General features: G+C 39.6%; 1 protein-coding gene across 1 annotated transcript in view; it reads left to right on the top strand.

Annotated features, from left to right (window-relative positions):
* MAOA (monoamine oxidase A) overlaps nt 1–16,759 on the top strand; it is a 61,227-nt gene extending 44,468 nt beyond the window's left edge. Inside the window, exons 7-15 of the mRNA XM_019649746.1 lie at nt 2,229–2,378; nt 2,671–2,830; nt 3,663–3,759; nt 7,322–7,375; nt 9,948–10,005; nt 11,237–11,334; nt 13,258–13,369; nt 13,575–13,637; nt 13,829–16,759. Of these exons, the coding sequence (XP_019505291.1) occupies nt 2,229–2,378; nt 2,671–2,830; nt 3,663–3,759; nt 7,322–7,375; nt 9,948–10,005; nt 11,237–11,334; nt 13,258–13,369; nt 13,575–13,637; nt 13,829–13,975 (939 nt within the window). The 3' untranslated portion in view covers nt 13,976–16,759. The remainder of the gene's footprint in view (nt 1–2,228; nt 2,379–2,670; nt 2,831–3,662; nt 3,760–7,321; nt 7,376–9,947; nt 10,006–11,236; nt 11,335–13,257; nt 13,370–13,574; nt 13,638–13,828) is intronic.
* Nucleotides 16,760–17,191: the final 432 nt, after the last annotated feature.

Here is a 17,191-nt window from a genome sequence, read left to right as displayed (position 1 = left end):
CTGATCTGCCTCGCCCGGGAAGAGCGCAATGATGGTGCCAACTTGGGCAAGTGAAGCAACATCCTCCACAACTAGACTGAAGAACAAAAGGACAACAATTTGTCTGTTCCCCTTCCCCCAATTCCCCAGCGCTGTTCCCATCCCCCCAATTCCCCAATAAAAATTAAAAAAAAAAAGAAAGGAAAAAAAACATAGTATATACACAGGGTGCCAAAAAAATGTATACACATTTTAAAAAGGAAAAAAACTGTATTAGAATTGTAATACTGAATACATACCGATAACAAAACATGCTTACAAGTCATGTTTGACGTCTGCAGTTACAAGAGGTTCTCAAAGTGGTTAACTCAGTGTAATTTTAATGCAATTTTTTTCCTTTCTTAAAATGTGTATACTTTTTTTGACACCCTCTGTATAGGGTTTGGTACTGTCTGAAGTTTCACGTATCCACTGGGGGTCTTGGAACATATCCCCCGCAGATAGGGAGGTGACTACTGTACTTGTAAAATTATTGTACTTAGTCATCCTCTGTTCCAGACGTAAGACTTTTTTGTCCCATTCTGTGTCTCAGTTTTTTGTTTTTTTATGTTAACTGTTAGAGAATGGAAGTGACTCTTCTTACCTCTAATTCACATAGTAATTTATGGCCACGATTTCAATAGTAAACTTTACATTTTGGACTGTAAATTTTTGCTGCCAACTAGCATTTGCCCATCCCCATACCACTAGGAGATCTCCGTTAGTCCCCAAGTTGTTCTTGTGGCCCCAAGAGTTATTGCCCATTTAACCCTTGGCTTTAGCACATGTAGGACAGTTGCATTTTTTGTGTCTTTACTTATGGGCAGAAATCACATATTACTCTTTTTAACCTGTATTCTACTCTCTGCGGTATCTTGCTTCATATTTTATATTTATATCCCTCATTCAGAGAAGCCAAGATACTTCTAGCCAAACCCTACACAACCTTTTGGAAAGCACAGGTCAGATTATGACTATCAAACAATTATCATAATATCTTTGTAAAGAACTTAGATTTATCCTTTAATAATTTAATTCAATAAATACTAGACATGGAAGGGTGGACAGTGAAGAGGATGGAAATAGTCCATGGTCTCTCTACTATAGTAAAATTAAAAGTAAGTCTTGGGAAACAGAGGTCACATTATAAATTAAATGGTCCCAGTTTCTTGAGGAAAGACAGATCATGAATGTAGGTCTGAACTAGTATGATACTATTTTTATAAAGAACTTTGGCAGTGTCATTAGAATAATAGCCAGTTATAAAAGCATAAAAATCACTGCATGGCTGCTTGTGCAAGGTTTTCTGAAGGAGCATGATTAAGGTACCTAACTGTCAAATATTGGGCTGTGCCTCGGTCTACCTACGTGTATTTCTATCCATTTAGAGAATCTTATACAATGGGCTAAATATATCCCCTGGTTCTGATACAGTGTATTGTATTAAGGACTTACCTTCTTAGATTAAGTCAGAACCATTTCCATGGTGAATACAGCAGATTGCAAGGGACAGAGTGTTCATGGTCTTATAGGGTTGCTCAAGCAAATTATTTAACAATGTCTAGAGGAATTAGCACGTGCTTGGCTTTCAGCCTTCTGCCCCCACATTGAAACTTCCAGACAGTTTTGTCAAAATTATAAAAGTATCTGAGATTTAGATCCTTAGAACACCATTTACTGATGACCAGATGATTTCTGAAAGCACCCTGAGACTGTTCTCTTAGAGAACATTTTAATCTGCCTGGAACCCATTAGCTGGAGTTTTAAGAATCCAAGCAGAGTTAGGAACTGTATCCCCATTTTAATACAACTAGAAAAAAAATAATTAATTAAAAAAAACCCCACATCCCCTGGGAGAGAAGTACAGCACCTTCTGTTTCCCAGGGCTCCCTGCACGCACTTCACCCTTAGGCATTTGAAGCTTTGGTAATATTGGCATTCAGTCAAGGGAACACTGGTATAGGGGAACATTTCTTCTGATTCTGTCACTTTATAAACTAGTAATGACTTATCTTTGCCAGAAACTGTGCAGAGCATAATGGTCAAGGTCCCTTGGTAGACTTTGCCTCTGTCCTAGAGTTCTTCCAACGGTTAAGTGTGCAGAGGGTAGAGATATGGCCTGTGACTTTCTGGAGGTTTTTTCATCAGTAGCAAATATGATATTTGTTCCTTGGGCTTTTATAATGTTTCCTGCTTGCTTTCTCCTGTAGGAAAGGAAGTTTGTAGGTGGATCTGGTCAAGTGAGTGAACGTATAATGAGCCTCCTCGGAGACAGAGTGAAGCTGAAGAGTCCTGTCACCTATGTTGACCAGTCAGGTGACAACATCATCATAGAGACATTGAATCATGAAGTTTATGAGGTAATTAAGTTTAGTCAAAAGGAATATATATCAAATAGGCCTTGTGTCTTCTGCAATTTCTAACCACGTATAATCCAAGCAGGGGCATAATTAATGCTGGCATGTTTCCAACTCACTCTTCCAAATCTTCAGCCTTGGTTGACCTGCCTTATTGTTTTGTTGCCTCACAGTGACCTCATTTTGTATGTTGGTACGGCTCGGTGCCATTCAAAATGACAAATATGATGTCTCATGCCCTCTGCAAATACAGTGACTCACACTTGAGGTGGTATTTTATGTTCGTGTGTTTCAGTGCAGATATGTAATTTGTGCCATCCCTCCAACTTTGACGACCAAGATCCACTTCAAACCAGAGCTGCCACCTGAAAGAAACCAGTTAATCCAACGTCTTCCAATGGGTGCTATCATTAAATGCATGATGTATTACAAGGAGGCCTTTTGGAAGAAGAAGGGTAGGTTGCATATACTCATGTTTAAATTGTATTAAGTGAAGGAACCACACTTTTCTTAAGGAACATTATACTAGACACTGAACAGAATAAAATATAAGCGCTTTCAAATTGGTAATGAAAGGATCAGAAATCTCAGTCTATCCACCTCCTTATAGCCCCTCACAACACAAAATGACCTCAAGAGCACTTGCTGGCAGTGAAAGGGAAGGAACAGATCCCACCAGTTGCAGGGCCACCATTATCCTGGCTCCTGGCATATGTCCTGCTACTTACTCTTCATGAGCAGATTGAGACAAAGGGGCACCATGGAAAAAGTACTGCTTCGAAGTCATTTGCTTACTAGCTGTGTGGCCTGTGATGTGACACTTTACCTTTCTCAGCATATCTGTGTCAAATGGTAACAAAGAGACCTACTGCTGGGGTATTTTGAGGATTAAATGAGGCAGGGTCTGGGCAGGTATGGTGGCTGTTGTTGATAAGTCTCTTGCTCATACTCAAAATATTTCTTCTGTGGGTTCATAGGGGTGATTCCCTCTAACACATCCCTCTCTTTCCTTATGTATTTCAGGACTCCAGGGCCATCTTATAGTTTTAGCCATGTATTGGTCATACATGACCATTATGTAAGGGTCGTTGAAAAGCATCATTTCCCATGTGTCTGGGTGAAAAGACATCTTGTATAGTCAATGTGTATATCAATAGGAAATAGCTTCTAGGATTGGGTTTAAGCTTTGCCTTCCTCTTAGCAAAATAGTTTTATAGATGTATGATTTTCCACCTAAATCTCTAATGAAGTCTGTCTCAATTTCCCATTGATTTTCTCCTGGTTAAGATTACTGTGGCTGTATGATCATTGAAGATGAGGAAGCCCCAATTTCAATAACCCTGGATGACACCAAGCCAGATGGTTCGTTGCCCGCTATCATGGGGTAAGCTAGAACTGGGAGTTTTTCATTTTCCAAATTGTATTGGTGTATTGGTATAGATGCTGGCAGAGAGTATTGTTTTTGAATTGAGCTCAAGCAGTAACAAATAACCATACAGAAAAATATGTTTCCATGTATTAAAATTTTAATGTTTTGTATGTGACACAAGAACCCTGGGAAGCTCTACTAACCTTGACACCGTTTTGAACTTGTGCCCATATATTTCTTTCTCTCATAAAATTTACATGTTAAGGGCAGCAAAAGAAGAACCTAGATAGGTATTATGGTAGACAACCCTGCCTAGGGGTAGAATGTCCACAACCCTTCTGGAGCGAGAACTGTTTTATCCTGTAAAACCTTCCAAAGTTAGGGTTTCTGGGCTTTATCTTTTTCTCCATTCCAAACATCACTACATAGCAAATATTAATATGTTAATTGTTACCCTGGGATAGAAGATGGATGACCAGTTAGGAAGTGCAGTGTGAAGCAGAGCCAGGCCTCAAGTGGATGACATTTTTTCCAGTAGGTCACTTTGTGGCTGTCCTTTACCAGGGATGGTCCAGGATGAGGTTCTGTGTCTGGAAAGGGGGAGCACTTTTCCTCTCCTCCTAATCCGGCACACAACTGTTCTTCCCTTAGGGGATTAGGGATCCACAGAAGGATGTGGGACCCCCACAAAGGAATTTCTAAGGAGTGCTGCAGCCTCCCAGTTGCCGTGCCTTTTAGCCCTCCTCAAAGCTATACAAACAAAAGGGCTATTTATTCTACCACATGGCAACAGAAGAGCACAGTTTCTATAGCAGCCAAGTGACTTTCAGAGACCAGTGGTTCCCTTCTTCACCCCTGGGAGAGTTGAGCTCATGCGCATTGCATCATTGAAGGGAAATTACAAAATCAAAAGGAGCAGACCTATGACCTAACGGACTTAGAAAACAGGCTGTGCTACCAGACTGCCAACAAAACATTTTGTAACCACTTCTCTGGCTGTAAAATATAAGAAACAGCACCAGCCTCCCTGGGAAGGGCAGGTGCTCACAACATAATGACCACAGGAACAATAAATCTGCTCATCTCTAACCTCTCTGGGCAGAAAAGGGTACAGATTGTGCAGTTTGCCATCACCTTCTATAAGATATGCCAAAAGAAAGCAGGAAATTGAGGTAGAATTTTTAGGAGACTAGTCAAGACCAATCCAACTGTGGATGGAAGAACTCTGGTGTTCTTCTTGCTCTGAGAGTTAGATATTGTGGCATTTGCCCTTCTTGGCTTTCTTTAGCTTTTTCAACAGGACAAGTATGGCAGAAGCCTTCCAGATGGTTATGGGGTTATTTAGGCAGTATCTAAAAGGTGATATCCTCATCAGTGTTATGTGGACAATTGCCTCCACCCTGTTCTTGCCTTGAAACTATATTGCCTCCACCCTGGTCTTTGCTCTGGGCAAGGAAAGCCTTGAAGATAGGGATATTAATTGCCCAGCTCTGTTTGTGATAACTATAACTAACTGCCTTTTGGAAACTAGAAAGGAACTTGTACTTGAGAGCTGCGAAATGTTCCCAACCCAAAGCCAGCATGTTTGATTTCCTCAATAAAACACCAAGTAAACTTAAAGGACAGTTATCCATAGTTAGAATTAGATCAAAGAGGTTATTTCATTCTTGACTTGAGATTTGACAGAAATAGCCAACACTCACTGCCCTTTAGAAAAGGAACTGCAAAAAGCACCCAATCTCTAAAAAGGTTTTCAGATAAATAATTTACTCTTTCATCAGATACTGGTGATTTTCATTGAAATACTGCATAAGCCTAAGATGACTGATTCTCACATAAACCTAAAATTTAGTTAAAATCATTATTAGCAAGCCATAACAAGGTGTTATAGCACACAAAATTATGACTAAGTCCCATAAAGTTGAATAGTCCAAATTTTTTAAACAATCCACGACTTCCTCTGAAATATTATTCTGTTGATTAACACAAATATGTTTCGTATCTCTGCTTCCCAGAATGATCTCGAATAACAGCTCTAAAGGAATTGCCAATCAAATTGATAAACAGTTTAATTTGGGAGTGAGAGAGAGAATGAAATATCTGTTTTCACTGCCTGCATTTTCAGTCCTGATCTACTTGTCTTTTTTGTCCAGAACAAAAGAAATACAATTTTTAAACTTTTTTTTAAATGGAGAAATAATTTCATTGTCCCTTAGCTTATTTGGATTTTTGAAAGCTTTCTAATAATAGTTTAATATAACTGAGGAGTTCTTGTCACTAATTAATTCTTTAAAATATATATGCTATTAGTAGTATCAGTATAATAAATAGAATCTATTTGATTAAAGGGAAGCAGACAGAATATAACTGAATTTTACTGAGTTATAAATTTGGGAACTGTGCTAGGCCAGTTTCCCAGGAAGCCAACTCAGAGATGGAGATTTGGGTACAGGAGGTGCACTGGGAAGTGCTCTGGGCATCACTACCTATGGGGAAGGGAAGGGATCAGGATTAGGCAGAGGAAGAGGTTGGGCTCCAATGCTGTCCAGTGTAGGCCTAAGCCTTCGCACAGTGAACTCTCCAGCTGGATGGTCCTTCAGCGGTACCTTGCACTGAGGCAAGGGAGTGGACCTTGGTACCCACCGCCAGTCATTGTGGGGATGGGTGGGGGACCTTGAGTCACACTGTTCTCTGCTGCAGAGTGCGATTCCTGGGGAAGGGTTCAGCTACGAGCTGAGGGTAATGAGTGCTTGGTTCTGAAGAGGGATCAGGGTGGCACATCATGGCATCTACTACAAGCACTTATTTATATTTGCTTTTTCAGCTTTTATCAAATATAAAATGAATATCCTGGTAATGACTGTTGCCTTTGGCAGAAGGCAACAGTCATTACCAGTATAATCACTTAATGCAACATTAATTCATCTGATATTTGATTTCCTACTATATGCCAATAACTGTGCTAAACTTTGGGGGTAAAATATTGAGTAGGAGGTCACCTTTCATTTAGGTGCCTACAGCCTAACAGGGGTTTTGGACATAGAGGTAGACCGAAGACAGCATGGCTTTTGCTCTAGTGAAGGGAAATAATGAGAGGGTATGGGCAATTTTAATGCTGAGCAGGTGGGTGAAGAACACTTCAAAAAGAGGCAACTCAAGATAAAGTTGCGCAAAATGGATGGATCTTGAGGTTATTATTCTAAGCGAAATAAGTCAGACAGAAAAAGTCGAGAACCATATGATTTCACTGATATGTGAGACATAAAACTGAAAGCAACAAAGGAACAAGACAAACAAATAAACAAAAACTCATAGACACAGACAACAGTTTAGTGGTTACCAGAGGGTAAGAGGGGAGGCGGAGGTAGATGAGGGTAAACGGGATTCAATATACGGTGATGGAAGGAGAACTGACTCTGGGTGGTGAGCACACTATGTGATATATAGATGATGTATTACAGAATTGTACACTTGAAACCTATGTAACTTTACTAACCATTGTCACCCCAATAAATTTTAATTAAAAAAAAGATAAACCACTATCACCTAATCATTCAAATGTAACCTCTCTCACCAGATTCATACTTGCTCGAAAAGCTATCCAACTGTCTAAACTCCATAAAGATGAAAGGTAAGAATTTACTTCTGAAACATATATAACAGGTTAGCTTTATATTGTGTGTTTTGCACTAACAACAATATAATGGCATTATGAAAAGCACAGTAGTTAAATAATCTTCTCAAAATCTCCCAAAATCAACCATTTTGTATTTTGCTACAGCTCACTCTACTCAGTCCTTGTCTGTATGCATATATTAATTTAGTTTTACATATTTGTGTTTATTTTACAATGGTTGAGAGGTAGGGTTTTTCAGTAAGATGGATGGAGAAAATCATGGAAGACATTAGCTGTGAAAAAAGCTTTAGAGGCCGAGTCCCAATCACCTTGCAAGACCATTAGCCCTTTTCCAAGGTTCTCTGAAATGTACTTTTTCTGAAAAGCAAATCCATACACTTGTGTTTCAACTTATGTATGTAAAAGTATTTCCCTTATATTAGGGGAATTACCTAGATTATCTAGGACACAGCTCTGATGTCCCCTTCTCCCAAGAGCTTCCTAGTATAAAACAATTTTAGGACAATGACTTTTGTCTTTCTTTCTCCTTTTCTCTCTTTCTACTTTGTATTTTTCTTGTTTTGTTTTGCCTTGGAATCATTTGTTCAAATAAAATCTTACCTGGAAATAGTCATTTGGCTGTTGGAGGACTGCCTCTGTGAATTTCTGGGCTTCCCTTCTTTAGGGTAGCCCTAAATCCTTTGTTAGCTTTTGAAGAGGACCAATAATAACACACACCAATGTATACTTCCCTCTGCATTTAATTTAGAAATTAAACAGCAAATCCACTGGCAGCCCTTGCTTTGAGAGTTATTTTGATGACCTTGGAAGTCAGGGATAGACTATAGATGTTCCCACATTTGCACACAGATTTGTTTATATGAGCTACCATGAGATATGATGTCAGGAAGGGGACTATTTTTGTGTCCACCTACTCAATAGAGGAAGAATTTAGGGTCCAGCGACAGGGAATGATTTGGCCAAGGCTCCACAGCTAGCTTGTGACAAATTCAGTAATAGCATCTAATGCATACTTTCTTTCATTACACCACACTAAGCTTGACATTTTCTTTTGGATTTCCTGCTTTTCCTCTTTATTAATAGTAAACTAAATACCAGCCTGGATGTAGACATTTGGTTATGATTCCACATGGTGGCTGAAATTCTCAAAAGTTTTTATAAAGCAAAACCCTTAGAACTCTGAATATGTCATTGACTGCAGCAACAGTTCTCAGACCCGACTGCATCAAAATCTCCCAAAGGATCTTTGATGTGGGCTCTGTGTGTGTGTGTGTGTGTGTGTGTGTGTGTGTGTGTGTGTAATGGAATAGTACACAGCAATAAAATATAATGCAATATTGCCATTTGAGACAGACAACATGGATGGACCTAGAAAGTATTATGTTAAGTGAAATAAGCCAGAGAGAGAAAGACAAATACCTATGGTTTCACTTATATGTGGAACCCAAAGAAGAAGAAGAAGGAGAAAGAGAAGAGGAAACAAGAAACAAATGAACAAACAAAACAAAACAAAAACAGACTTAGAAATAGAGACCAAAAGGATGTTTGCTAGAGGGGAGGGGGTGGGAGGATGGGTGAAAAGGTAAAAGGAAATATAGTCAATACTATTGTTATTAGTTTGCACATTAACAGATGATTACTAGAATTGGTGGGATAATCACATTGTAAAAATGTCCAATCACTATACTATACACCTGAAACTATTATAACTAGTATAATATTGTATAACAATCATACTTAAATTTAAAAAAATGTTTGGAAAATATATTTTTCTGAGGCTGGTAGATTATTATTTGGTACATTATGGGTGGGGCCTGAGTATTTGTGTTTTTTAATAAGCATTTCAAATAATTATGATGAGCAGCCAGATTTAGAAACCAGTGGGTAAATTCAACCATGCTCTGTGCTAGTCATTTACATAAGGAATTATGAGGGTGACCAGAGACTGTGTTTAAGGTAACATCACATAGAGCATCATGCCCACGCCCCAGATGCCCTTTGGAATACTGTGTCCACAGAGCATTTTCTCAAGTGGCAGATTACTAGACTGCAACGATTATAGGCCTCTCCTGGTATAGCATATTTTATGTTATGCTTAAAAGATTAAATGAGCTTTATATGCTCATAGAATCTGTAAAACATAAATATAGGATGGTTAAGAGACACCGTCATACATACTATAGACTTATAAAAGGGATTATTCTAGAATTCTACATATTCCAGAAAGGTGACTTAGAATCAATTCCTAAAATGACTGAATTTAATTTAAAATATTTTCCTCATTTTAATCTTGAATAGATATGGTATTGGGTAGTAAAAGAGGTAAAAATGTAAAGAAAAGGAAAATGCTGTTGAATCTTTAAATCAAATGATTATCGAGGCATAGACTTAATTTGAGTGCAGACATTCATGGAAGTGTTCATTTTGTGTAGTTGTAGAAGGCCACTGATTTTAACTTTTCCTTGATACATCTGGTTCATTGGCAAGAGCCTGAAACCCACTGTGTTTATTCTATACTCATCAGTTAATTACTTGCTTAACATTTTTTTGGTTCTTTTTTTTATAGAAAGAGGAAAATCTGTGAGCTGTACTCCAAAGTTCTGGGATCCGAAGAAGCTTTACATGTAAGAACCCCCAGTTTTAATACCTAGCAGGTTCTGTTCTATGTGCTAGTCTAAATGGTAAAGAAAAGCAGATTCTGGTTCCCTGACAGTCTTAGGAAGAGAGTATAAAGGGATATACTTACTGGAGGATTAACTTCAGCGATCACAAAAGGCCACTGAAAGCTGTTGTCAGATACAAGCAATTTCTGATGCACTGGGTCTTTGGGCCGTTTAAATGTTCACTGGATGACTGGCAGCCAATTGGAATCAGACTCTGGAGCTGCAGGTATTACCTCCAGGGTGGATGAGAACAGTTCCCAGAACTGAGGTCCTGCCCTCCTGTCAGTGTCAACTGCCTGCTGTGAAATGAAATCCCAGAGATGTCATCATTTGTTGGCAACAGCACCGTAGTATATACTTGACAGTATAACTGAATCTAGACTCTCTACCCAGGTCAAAGTCATACTCATTTATTTTTCCATTTGTAGACTTAATTCACAGCTAATTTAGGAATTTCAGTGCTTTCAATCCGCCACTGAAAGCAATTATAAGAGTGAAATTCTTTCTGAAGATCCTACTAGATAGCTGGGGGCTGTTTTAGGGGGTTATCTCTGAACTGTTCAAATAATAAACTTGCAAAATGTGTTAGGGCAAGAAATCAGAAAAGGTTCTGTCATGCCCCTTGAGAAACATTTTTATCTTTAATTCTCCCCCTTTGTAGCAGGATTCCTATCATTCATTTTTCTAGCTTAGAGAAGTGTTCTGGAAAAAGTCTTTCTTAAATACTGTGCTTATCTTCTACTTCCTCCCTTCCACCCTGCTTATCAGCAGTAATGCCCTGGTAGATGGAGAAGTAAAGTCTGTTATTTAGAGAATCCAGAGATTTGAACACACCTTTCCAGACCTCAATTGTTGATCGGGTTTCCTGTGGACTTAGGTCTAAAGTCTTCAGAATCTGTGTGAAGATGCCCTCCTTTCCATATATTAGACTACTTCATGTCTCCCCTAGTCAAGAGGTTGAGAAAATCAAAGTATACATGTTTTGTCACTGGGTGCCTCACAAAAGGCCATTCATTACTTGGCACTATCATGTTTCCCCTTAAATGCATTAGAAAAACAGGGCCATCTTTAAAAAAAACCAAACAAGTGTTAACTTTTTGTTGAAGTAAAAAATACACAAGAACATTCATTGTTGACTGGCAGCATTTCCCCTTTGTCTTTCCTTTGGAATTGTCTCCCCACTGAACTCCAGCCGGTGCACTATGAAGAAAAGAACTGGTGCGAAGAGCAGTACTCAGGAGGCTGCTACACGGCCTACTTCCCCCCTGGGATCATGACTCAATATGGAAGGTACTACCCAGACACTCTCCCGATTAGTACAAGACATGCACCAAACTTAAAAAGATAAGCAAAGTTCAATGGGAACTTTAGAAATAGTAGCCAGCGTTACTATTTCTAATGTCCCAGGTAGTCAGTTGGTTTATTTCTGGATATGCATAGGAAAAGAAGTATGGAGGTACATAGAGCAATAGCTGTCAGCACATGGAATGATGGCACAACATTGGTGAGGATTTCAGTTATCAGCAGTACATGTGAAAATTGTAGAAGCTACAGTGTCCTACAAGGGGCCTTCTTGAGCTCAATTAGATATTTAGTTTCACATGACTACCCTAGGCTCCTGGGCCCCAGTCTATGCAGAAGGACACGAGCTAAACACATCTTGCCGACAGAGCAGCCATCATATGTTCGTCTTTAGGCGGAAGTGTCCCCACTGTAGGCACCTAAGGTGTGAGGAGGCGATAACCACACAGGCTGGGGGAGTCTGCCTTGACTTAGAAGCCGCATGCCCCATAGGAGCCATTGCCCCTTATAACATCCTCATAGGCATAGTGTCCCAGGTCCCTGCAAGGGCCATGCCCAGTTACAGGAGACACCACACTCAACGAAGCCCAAAGTGACAGTCCCCGCCTCGGTATTTACAATTCATGCCATTCCTTCCAGCCCCGATGAAATTTACCATTGTGAGGCTGGGGAGACATTTTTAGCATAAGCAGTACTGTCTGGTAACACGCATGACATTATACCTTCATCCAGTTTCCAAAGGGACAGAGCTAGAAAGTTAACTCAAGGTCACATTTGTCCACAGAGAAGGAAGAATTTGTTAACCTTTTCCTTACATAAGATTTTTGTTTGTTTATTTGTGTGGGGTTTTTGTTTGTTAATTGAATCAAATACCCTTTGTGAGTGATAACAGGCTTGATGAAGTGGAGTAGTTCCGAAGTCAAAGTAGAAGTCTGTAAGATGGGAGTAGGAGCAAGAATAGATGAAGCCAAAGAGTTCTGGATTGGAAAAAGGCGTCACTGGGTTGAGGTGAAGGCCTTTGGGGTGGAGATGTGCAGCTTAGGAGATTTCATGAAAGTGGCTGCAGATGTGGTAGGCGTCAAAGCCAACAAGGTGTGTGGCAGGGAGTTTCCCATTCAGCCCAGTCCTTCCATGGTTCCATTTGCCAACACCTCTTGGTAAGAGAAGGCCCATTTCCCTGCCCCCATCTAATCTCCAGATAAATTCATAGACACTAACTGTACACAGGTTGGTTTTTTTTTTTCATTAGTTTCAGATGTGTAAAACAACAAAGTGATTAGATATTTACACCCCTCACAAAGTGATAACCCCAACAAGTCTACTACCCATCTGACACCATACATAGCTATTACAATACCATTGACTGTATTCCTTATGCTGTACTTTACATCCAGGGACTACGAGATAGACATATAATCCCTCGGGTCTCTCCTTTGCCAGAAATCATTTAATCTCCCTATCTTCCCACTCACTACTACAGTTCCTTCTGACACCCTGAGAGTGCCCATGGCTGGGGTCTGCCATCAGATGTGATCTCAGAAAGAATGCACCCCTTTGAAAAGACAGTGTAGGGAGCAGAATGGACTACAAATAGGAAACATACAGCAAATACATCTGATTGTGGATTTAATGCATGTTCTTATATTCTAATTCTGGATGGCTAGGTAAAGGTCAACAACGCCTTGGTGATTTATGATCTGACAGCATGATTCTCTCTGGCTTGAAAGTTCAGAACCTTGGGTGCAGGCCTGGGAAACAAGGAGGAGCCTTTCGGCTTTGGCTGAGTCTCACAGGAGTTTTTGAAATAAATTGAGTTACCCTGTCTTCTGTGGGGTAAATGAGGGCAGCAATTGGCCCATTAACCCTCAGTGCCTTCTCTGGTAACTCCGTGACCTGTCTGTTCCCTTGTAGGGTGATTCGCCAACGAGTAGGCAGGATTTTCTTTGCTGGAACGGAGACAGCCACACAATGGAGCGGTTATATGGAGGGAGCAGTAGAAGCCGGAGAACGGGCAGCTAGAGAGGTAAGAGGAAGCCAAGTCACTGTCCCTCCTGAGTCCAGTAGTGCTTTTGGCATCTGGTCTTACTAGATCTTAACACTGATAATTCTGGATGTCTACTTCTCTGCCCTCTCACTCCATGCATGGGGCTCATCTGTGGCCAGCAGGACCTTGAATCTGTCAAAACGACAGCACCTCATTTCATAATACCATTGTCACTTTCTTTCAGATCTTGAATGCTTGGGGCAAGGTGGCAAAACAAGACATACATATTCAAGAACCTGAATCAGAGGTAAGTTGAGCAGCTTCATCTTCAAAGATCAGTGACTGTACATAAAATTCTCACCATTCATTTCCTAGCCTCTGATGTAATTTTAGGTGCCGCTCCCCAGGGCACACCTGTGCACTCGTTTTACAGATATGGTTTTCCCTTCTCTGTCAGCGCAAGAGGTTTCTGCTAATGATCTCTGTTTATTCACCTAGGACGTTCCAGCTGTTGAAATCACCCACACCTTCTGGGAGAGGAACCTGCCTTCGGTGCCAGGCCTCCTGAAGATTGTTGGATTTTCCACATCAGTAACTGCCTTGTGTTTTCTGGTGTACAAATTTAGGCTGCTGACACGATCCTGAAGTGTCAGGCTCATACTTTCTGCTTACTCTTTTCCAGTACCATCAGAAGTGAAATGTTGACAAGTTAATTTAATGGCAATGTTACTAGACCATCTTTAAGTGCATTGGATGTAACCCCTCAGTTTAGTCCTAGTGTTAACGTAAAAACAACTTGCAGAATCACCTCATTAAAATCAGTAAGATCAAGCTCCATCTTATTTGTCTGTGTAGACTGATTTGTCTGGATGGATAAAAAAAAAAAAACAAGCCTTGTGATCAATTTCTTAATTTCAAGTTAAAGTGCTCATCGGAAACAATGTCTGTGTCCTCTTTTTCTCCCCTTTAACATAAAATGCCTGATGAGTGCAGAAATGAAGCATTTAACTTTCTGTAGAGGTTGAGTAGGTGAAGGCCCAGCCTGTAACTGACCTTTTCAGTCCTTAGGAAATAGTGAAGTGTAGGTCCGGAGCCCACAGGCTCACAGCTTCCGGCGTGAGCAGCTGTCACTTTGGATGATGGTGTAGTACATGAAAGCAGTGGAAGCAGACCAGGAGGGAGACATTTTGTGGGCTGTTGCCTCAGGAATCTCCTGACCACTTCTAATTCCTGTGAAGTTTCTAGACACCTAGTCATAGCATTAGCTTCTTTGTATATTTTCCCCTTTTGCTTCAGATTACAGTGTTAACCAAAGCATAAATGATTAAATTTACTTGCTGCAACTTTTGTGCAGCTCCCCAGGTGAGCAGAGTAAACTAGTGGCAGGACTGTGTCCAGGAGGCGTCCCTGACTAGCTCTGCATGAGACATCTTCTCTTCCTCCTGGAGGATGGCTAGATATCACTTTACTCATCATCATCGATAACATTCTCTACAGATTTCACGAAAGCAGTATTTTCCTTTTTTTTCCAGGTAGACCCTGGCTCTTTGAAGGCCCCTATTATATATATATATATAATTTTCCTATGACCATAGTAGAATGAGGCATATCTGTTAACTTAAATGTATCTTCAACACAGCTACCTTTGAGTAAATATTAGCATGCCAGTTTCTCTCAAATAACTGAAATACGCATTATAAATGTCATATTGTTATTTGTTGAAACTATCAAATACAGAAAGGAAATTAGGGCTCTACATTATAAATTCATTTACTTTATTAAGTTTTATAAAAAAAAATTGAGTGATTTCACATATGAAAACTAAGTTCTCTAAGGAGTAATGTGGGCCAGGAACAGTGTCTACCTCTTTTCTTTCCCATTTTAAAAACTGTCAGTTTTTTAAAGCCCCTTCCAAAGGTTTCAGCCATAAAACACTTCTTTTCTTAGTATAAATATGTGGGAAAATATCAACACAGATGTGATCAAAGAAAGCAGTTGAGAAGATTCAGTGGACTCAGGTACACAGGTGGTAGATACACAGTAATACCCTATCCCACATCATTGAATGAGCATTTCATTTTAAATGAAGTGTCTAGATAGCTGAAGCTTACTCTTATGTGCCATGAATTATCAATAAAAATTTTAATGTACATTATTAAGCAAGCTAAAATGCAAATTAATCTTTTTTTATTAATCAGGTCAATCATTATGTGCCTCAATTATACTTTTATAATAGAGTGATACCATTGTGTTTGCCCCTCTACAAAATGTCACATGATTGTTTTGTAGCTGTTGAGTCTACTGCTCCTTCTATCTTCTCTCATATTCAGTATTTTATTTTGTCTTCTGGTTATCTCCTAAAACCCCTGAACCTAATTTATATTTATATATTTTTATTAGTTTCAGGTGTATAAAACAACATAGTGATTAGACATTTACACACCTCACAAAGTGATAAACTAATCCATTTTTTATTGAATGGGCATTAAAGATTGCCAGAGGAAACCAACCCAAGTTTATTACATAATTAACCTTATCATAAACCCAAAATTAAGTCATGGCCCTGGTGTGAGGACTTAGGTATTTGTTTTGCCTATCTTAAGAGCAAAGAGCAGGATTTTTCTGGCACTCTTTACTTTTCAATTGAAAATTGTTTTAGCTAACTTAGGACTTTGGCAATGTCTTGGATATGCTCCAGTACATGAGGAGTTATCACATATTATTCCAAACTGCTTTGATAAATCACATCCCTGATTTATTTCAGTTGTTCCTGTTCACCTACTGATGAACTCAGTTCTGACACACCTTTTGGGGAAAACTTCTGAACTGGCAACAGTTTTAATAGTAATCAGGTGGTTAATATATCCAAGTCTTGAATGTTGACAAACTGAGTATGTGGTCTACCCTCAAACTTTTTAGAAAACCAATTAATTTATCCTAATTAGATCAGCCCTATTAAGCTACAGATTGAATATCAAAATGAATGCCAGTCCAGATGTGCATGGACATGAAATCGGAGCTGAGAACTCCCACCATATAGGAGATCGTTCAACACCAAGATACCAAAGGTCTTTTTTCCAACCCAGAGAAACTAGTCAGTTTTAAGCAGGTGGTAGAGCATGGCCCTGTTAAGGCATCCAGGCTTCACAGTTCTGGAGGCTGAACTGGCCTCACTCCATAGTAAGATCGAGAGTTATATTTTAAGAGTTAACCTTTTTGTCACAATTGTTAAATAAGGACTTATAGTACACCAAGGAAAAAAATATCAAAGGATTGTCAACTACATTTAGTTTGTGAACTTGATGCCTAATGTTCTGTCTAAAATGTGCCCCAGTGCTACACGTGGGAGTATGCATATGTGCGTGTTTTGCTATTGAAGTACGATTTTGCCTGTATGGTAGTTTTGTTTATTAATAAAGTCCACTACCACTCCCGACTCACATGTGGCTCCTCTATTTAGTTGATAGTCCCCAGGTTAAATGGCTTCTTATAGTAGGAGGTCACAATGAGGCATTGTCAATGGATGATGGGCTTAAAAAGCCATTTTGTATTGATTCCAAATTCTCATAGTTCGGTTTGACTCATGTTTCATCAGGGTTCCCTGGGAGCTGATTAAGTGCTCCAATATTGTCTGCTGGGGCTACAGTCAGTGTGGAGTCTGAGCAAAGCTTTTTCACCTAATTAGCTTATAATACCTTGAGCAAATCACTTTGGTTCTCTGCCTCAGTCTCCCCATCTGGAAAAGGGTGGGTTACACTTGATAGCATCTAAGGATTCTTTCATGGTAGCATTATGTGATTTATGCATTTGTTGCCAGCACTCTGTCTATGAGGTGTGATCAAACAATATGGTGAATGTTTA

This window comes from Hipposideros armiger, unplaced genomic scaffold (genome assembly GCF_001890085.2).
Source record: "Hipposideros armiger isolate ML-2016 unplaced genomic scaffold, ASM189008v1 scaffold_7, whole genome shotgun sequence".
Lineage (NCBI taxonomy): Eukaryota > Metazoa > Chordata > Mammalia > Chiroptera > Hipposideridae > Hipposideros > Hipposideros armiger.
This window is presented reverse-complemented; position numbering and strand designations above follow the sequence as displayed.